Below are 6,352 nucleotides of genomic sequence, written 5' to 3' on the forward strand. Positions count from 1 at the left end.
TCTGGACCAGGTTGGCCACTAACCTGCTGCCAGACCCAGAGTGCTGGTCTCAGCAGCGCAACACCAGAGGAGAGGGAGAAGAAGTAAAGTTCCTCCTTCCCAAGGTTTCTAAGTAGAAAAAGGACATCTCAGCATGGCTCCCCACTCCCCATTGTAGAAATCACGCATCTCAATTTTTGTTGTAACAAATCCCCAGAGGGAAAAATCTTGGAAGACAAAGGGAGAAGGGAGAGGAAACACGCCAAGGGGCACCCCTGGCCCCAAAGTCTCTGGGCAATGGGGCTGTGCATCTGAGACACCAGTTCCCAAGGACTGAACGGTGTGGAGCAGGTCATAGGGTGGGAGCGTTCTTCCAGGCTCCGGCGCAAAGATGGGGGTAGCAAGCACCCGCGCCCCACCGACTCTGGCAAAACCCTTCCCTCAACAGCTAGTCTCCGCTTCCTCCCCCCTCAGCCCGCCCAGTCCCTGGGCCAGCCCCGCTAGAGCTAGCTGAAGACCGCGGGGGCGGGGGCCGGCGCCTTCCTGCGCTGCCCTTGTATGGTGACCCGGGAGGCGGGCCCCCGGGTACTTAAGCTGCGGCGCCGCCCAGGGCGCCCAGAACACTCTTTTCGGTCAGCTCGGCCGCCGCGAGAGCCCGAGCGCGCGGCGGGGCAGAAGCAGCGCAGTGACAGGGGCGGGAGGAACCCGGCCGTCGCTATGGGGCTGGAGGCGGCGCACGAGCTGGACTGCGCGGCGCTGGGCGCGCTGCTGCGGGAGCCGCGGGAGGCCGAGCGCACGCTGCTGCTGGACTGCCGCCCCTTCCTGGCCTTCTGCCGGCGCCACGTGCGCCACGCGCGGCCCGTGCCCTGGAACGCGCTGCTGCGGCGCCGCGCCCGCGGCCCACCAGCCGCCGCCCTCGCCTGCCTGCTGCCCGACCGCGCGCTGCGGGCGCGCCTGGCCCGCGGGGAGCTGGCCCGGGCGGTGGTGCTGGACGAGGGCAGCGCCTCGGTGGCCGAGCTCCCGCCCGACGGCCCGGCACACGCGCTGCTCGCCGCGCTACTGCCCGAGACCCGCGGGGGACCCACGACGGTGTGCTTCCTGCGAGGTGAGCGCCGTCCGCGCCCCGGCAACCCCTCCCGGAGTCCTCCCAACACTCCTCCGTCCCCGCCGGACCCTCCCCGCTAACCGCCTCTTGCCCTCCCTGCAGGCGGCTTCGATGGCTTCCAGGCGTGCTGTCCCGATCTGTGCTCCGAGTCCCCCGCCCCGGCCCTGTCGTCTGCTGGGTTAGAGAACAGCCGCTCTGACCCCAGGGTTCCCTTCTACGATCAGGTGAGCTGAGATCCGAGCTCATTTCGCTGTTCGCCCCCAACCCCTGTCCCCGCCATTTGCGAGATGGGCACCTCTGGGGAAGGGGGCTGCCATTTGTGGATTCGAGGAGTCTCTCCGTGTCCACACTCACGTGTGTGTGTGTGTCCGTGTCCGCAGCAGATGGGGAGCACATCTCCGTGCGTCTGGTGTGGGCAGCTCTTGTGTGGCTCTGTGAATTGTGTCTGCCGCATATTTGGGGCTTTGACGGGGGAGGTGTGTATTTGTGAGTGTGTATCTCTGTGTGTCCTCTTGGGTGCTCCGTTTCCAGAGTGTGATCCTGGTCGGGATAGGCGGATAGGTGGATAGGTGGAGGGCTCCTCTTGCTGGGGCCGGACATGTTGGCGCCTGCTGGTGCTCAAGCCCTCCAGGTGGGGGCGAAGAGGGCCTCCTCCTGATTCCTTTCTCCTCCCCATGCAGGGCGGCCCGGTGGAGATCCTACCCTACCTGTTCCTGGGCAGCTGCAGCCACTCCTCCGACCTTCAGGGGCTGCAGGCTTGTGGCATCACTGCGGTCCTCAACGTGTCCGCCAGCTGCCCCAACCACTTTGAGGGCCTTTTCCGCTACAAGAGCATCCCGGTGGAGGACAACCAGATGGTGGAGATCAGTGCCTGGTTCCAGGAGGCCATAAGCTTCATTGGTAAGGGGGGGTGGTCCTCAGCGGAGGGACCCAAAGGGACACCCAGGTGAGGGGCCGGGGGTACCTGTCACCTCCCCTGCCTCCCCTCGTGTGTGACCCTCCTTTCTTCATCTCCCCTGCAGACTCGGTGAAGAACAGCGGAGGCCGGGTACTGGTACACTGCCAGGCGGGCATCTCACGCTCTGCCACCATCTGCCTGGCTTACCTGATACAGAGCCACCGCGTGAGGCTTGACGAGGCCTTTGACTTTGTCAAGCAACGCCGGGGAGTCATCTCCCCCAACTTCAGTTTCATGGGGCAGCTGCTACAGTTCGAGACTCAGGTGCTATGTCACTGATGCGGGGCTCCACCATGCTCCCCCCACTCCCCACTGCCCCGAGGAGAGGGGCACCGATTCTCTCTAGTTCAGGGAAAGCTGCCCTTTCCCCGAAATTTGAAAAGCCCCCAGGTGGTGGTGCTGCGAACGTAGGAATTCTGGACTTTCTCACTTGGTGCTTGTCTGCTGGGTTTGAGGGCTGGACCTCATTCTGAGGACCAGAATGGAGGGCATGTCTGCTTCCCCTCCGCCCTCTATCTTCTGGCAGAAACTGACTGGACTCTATACCTGTGGATTCCCACGGGTCCCACCATGATGTTGAAGCCCTTGGCAGCCCGAGGGCTCCAAGGAAAAAGCTGTGACAACCAGGAGCCCCATCTAGGGGGTGGTCCACTACAGGCCTGGGGCCTGCGCCTTGTGCTCCTGGGGAGCTGTGTGTCAGGGAAGGGCTGCGTCTGCTGCGTGTGGGCCTCTTGCGCACGTGTGTGTGTGTGTGTGAGCATTTCACGCCTATATCGGTGCTGGAAAGTTTTTTTGTGTTCAGGTGACATTTAACACTCCCTCCCCCACTTCCTCCCAGCCCTGCGGGCGGGGGTTGGAAACTTAGCACTTTATATTTATACGGAACATTGAGGACGTGTCAATAAAATATTGTTTTGTTTAAAAAACAACGTCTCAACCATCTGGTCTCAAGTCAATGCCCCGGGAAAATGCTCCAATGCTGTGTCTTCATCAGACCTCCCCTTTCCTTGCGTGGCCAATGCCTGGGGCATGGAAGGAGGAAGGTGCCCGTGGAGCGGAGGGGCCCTCCTGGCCCCAGGTGCCCTGTGCTGGTGTCCTAGTGCAGGCAGTATTCTGTCTCCAGAGCTGCAGGAGGTGGTTTCTGGGAGGCTGTCTCCAACCTTATTCTTATCACTGGCTTTGGACCCTGTGGGGAGAGGCCTGTGTCCATGGCTCAGACCCACTTCTTTTTGGGAACATGGGTGGATATGTATGCGTGTGCATCCATGTGTGTGGCTGTTGCACAGGTGTGTGTGTCTGGTGTTCTCAGATTGCACACAACCTGCATGTCACGTGCTCCTGAAGATAATCCGCGCATGTGCCTGTGTGTGTGCGCGCGCCTCTTGCGGCGGCTGTGCGCGCTTGAGCTAGGCCAGGTCTCCTCTTCCCCACAGTAGGGCAACATAGCCGCCCCCCTCTCCTCTCGCATGCACAGGCACAGCCCCCAGGCCTCTGAATGCTTGTTTGCCCTGGGGCTCATGGCAGCCTGTTCCCAAGTTCCTTCTTGTCCCCAGAAGCCACGTGGCCTCGTGTCTGGCGTGAGAAGACGTCACCGGGGATGGGCTTAGTTGCTCTTTACACCCACCCAACCAGCATGGTTTTGTTTTTTTTTTTTAAGATTTTATTTTTATTTGACAGAGACCACAAGTAGGCAGAGAGGCAGGCAGAGAGAGAGGAAGGGGAAGCAGGCTCCCTGTTGAGCAGAGAGCCTGACTCGGGGCTTGGTCCCAGGACCCTGGAATCATGACCTGAGCTGAAGGCAGAAGCTTTAACCCACTGAGCCACCCAGGCACCCTGCAAGCAGCATGTTTTGACTGAATGTTGGTTACCTGCCTGGCACGGGACTACGCCGTCCGGGGAGGTAGGAGTCATGGGTCCAGCTAAAGCCAGAAGTGGAGGGGTGCGTGCTGAGGCTGCTGGCAACAGGGGCTATGATTTGCCTGGGAGCAGGGGTGCGGAGGTCCTCATGGTCAACTCTTGGACAGCTACCCCTGCTTCATCTAGCCTCCACTCCTGGCCACTCCTAGTGTCATCGGGCTGATGCTGTTTGTCCTTCGCAACTCAGGTCAAGGGTGCCCCCCACAGAATGCTGGCTCTTCCCCGTGGCATTCTGGGTACCCAGCAGGGTACACTTGAGGGGTGGAGCTCGATGGTTAGGAGGCCAGGTTTGCTCCTGCATTTCTTCTCCCTTGTCTGTAAAATGGGGTTTTATCATTAGCCTCTGCCAGTCGGTGTGGTGTGGAGAACAGCACAAGTCAGTCCATTTAAGAGGCTTAGCCTGGCATCTACACGTAGTAGGTGCTCAGGAAATATGCTAGCTACTGCTGGCCCAGGAGGTGAAGGTTCGCAGGTGTGTAGCTGTGCGTCTCAAACAGGCCGGAGGCTCGAGCAGGCCAGGCCCGTGGTCTGCTCTGCCCTCGGTGCCCGGAGTCTGGCACAGGTCGGCACTCATTCCAACAGGCCTGGTGAAGGACGAGCAGCCTGCCTCCCAGGTTTTATTCCCTCTGCTCTCTAGGACGGGTGAGGCGCTCCCGGTGGGAACCAAGCAGAGCTGGGCTTGTGATCAAGGCTTTCTTAGGCCCTGAGTAGACTTCCGTTTGGACCTGCCAACAACACTGAACTTGGGTTGGGAGTGGAGGGCAGCTGGGGCGCTGAGTCATTGGGGCCTTCCCACCACCCAGTCCTGTCTCACAAACAGCAGGGCTGGGGGCTGAGGCCCCTGCCCATCGCCTTTGCCCCATCCCTTCCACTCACTCTCCTCCTCCAGCCTTCTCTACGTGTGTTCTTAAGTTTTTCTTTTTTAAAAATTTCTTTTCTTCTTTTTTTTTTTTGTGAGAGAGAGAAAGAGAGAGAGATCAAGCCCAAGTAAGTGGGGGTGGGGGTAGGGACAGAGGGAGAGAGAGACTCAAGCAAATTCCACAAGCAGCCCCCATGCCAGGCTTGGTCTCACCACCCTGAGATCATGACCTGAGCCCAAATTAAGAGTCTGCTGCTTAACCAACTGAGCCACCCAGGTGCCCCAAGTTTGTTGTTTCTGCCTCTCTCTCCTTTCTCATTTATTTCTTTAAAATTTTTGAACTGTGGGCCTCCTGGGTGGCTCAGTCAGTCAAGGAGCCCGCTCTTGATTTTGGCTCAAATCATGATCTCAGGGTCCTGGGATGAGCCCTGGGCTGGTGAGCGGGGGTGGGGGTGGGGGGTGGGGGTGGGGGTGTGTACTCAGCAGGGGATCTGGTTGAGGCTTCGCTCTCTCTGCCCCTCCCCACCCCTGTTAACGCTCTCTCTAAAATGAATAAATAAATCTTTTAAAAAAAAATTTAAATTGTGGGGCTCCTGGGTGGCTCAGTGGGTTAAAGCCTCTGCCTTTGGCTCAGGTCATGATCCCAGGGTCCTGGGATCGAGCCCTGCATTGGGCTGTCTGCTCGGCGGGGAGCCTGCTTCCCTTCCTCTCTCTCTGCCTGCCTCTCTGCCTACTTGTGATCTTTGTCTGTCAAATAAATGAATAAAAACTTTTAAAAAAATGTAAATTGTGGTTAAAAATATATGGTAAGTCCCTCCTTATCCGAGATTTTGCTTTCTGTGGTTTTAGCTGCCTGTGGTCAACTGATGTCTGGAAGCAGGTGCTCCTCCTTCTGACATATTGCTGGAAGGTCAACAGTAACCCAGCGATCTGTCACAGTGCCGACATCACCCACCTCCCTTCCCCTCATCACGTAGGCATTTTATCATCTCGCACCATCACAAGAAGGGTGAGGTTCGGTGCAATGAGATATTTTGAGAGAAAGACCATTTATTTTAATTTTACATTTATTAGTTGTTAATTACAGCATTTATTAACTTTTGTTCATCTCTTACTGTGCCTAACTTATAAATTACATGTTCTCATAGGTTTGTATGTAGAGGAAAAAACAGACTTGTGTATCAACCACAGTTTCAGGCATCCACTGGGGATCCTGAAATGTATCCCCCACAGAGGAAGGGGGACTACTGTATAACATGAAATTTACCACCTTTACTATTTTTTTTTTTTTTAAATAGGTTCCTCGCCCAGCATTCGGCCCAACATAGGGTTTGAACTCATGACCCTGAGATCAAGACCCGGGCTGAGACCATGAGTTGGACACTGAACTGACTGAGCCACCAGGTGCCCCATCACCTTTACTATTTTTAATTAGACAGTAACGTTAAACATATTCAAGATCTCCAGAAAGTTTCCCTCTCGCAGAACTGCATCTCTGTGCCCATTAAATGACAGCTCACCGTTTCCCCCTTCC

At 57.4% G+C, this 6,352-nt stretch overlaps 1 protein-coding gene across 1 annotated transcript; it reads left to right on the forward strand.

Annotated features, from left to right (window-relative positions):
• The first annotated feature begins 489 nt into the window (after window positions 1-489).
• On the forward strand, window positions 490-2,971 carry DUSP2 (dual specificity phosphatase 2). The gene is made up of 4 exons (XM_047747003.1): window positions 490-1,084; window positions 1,187-1,308; window positions 1,765-1,984; window positions 2,107-2,971. Exons 1-4 carry the CDS (start codon window positions 538-540, stop codon window positions 2,319-2,321), a joined length of 1,104 nt encoding a protein of 367 aa, XP_047602959.1. The 5' UTR covers window positions 490-537; the 3' UTR covers window positions 2,322-2,971.
• Window positions 2,972-6,352: the final 3,381 nt, after the last annotated feature.

The sequence above is a fragment of the Lutra lutra genome, chromosome 9 (genome assembly GCF_902655055.1).
Source record: "Lutra lutra chromosome 9, mLutLut1.2, whole genome shotgun sequence".
In the NCBI taxonomy this organism is placed as follows: domain Eukaryota; kingdom Metazoa; phylum Chordata; class Mammalia; order Carnivora; family Mustelidae; genus Lutra; species Lutra lutra.

What these genes read in the sequence shown, in the direction of transcription:
- DUSP2 (XM_047747003.1), top strand. Translation starts at nt 538, where the DNA reads ATGGTGACCCGGGAGGCGGGCCCCCGGGTACTTAAGCTGCGGCGCCGC. An exon ending in GACGGTGTGCTTCCTGCGAG is followed by an intron (nt 1,085 to 1,186) that starts GTGAGCGCCGTC and finishes CCCTCCCTGCAG; the next exon opens with GCGGCTTCGATGGCTTCCAG. An exon ending in GGAGGCCATAAGCTTCATTG is followed by an intron (nt 1,985 to 2,106) that starts GTAAGGGGGGGT and finishes TCTCCCCTGCAG; the next exon opens with ACTCGGTGAAGAACAGCGGA.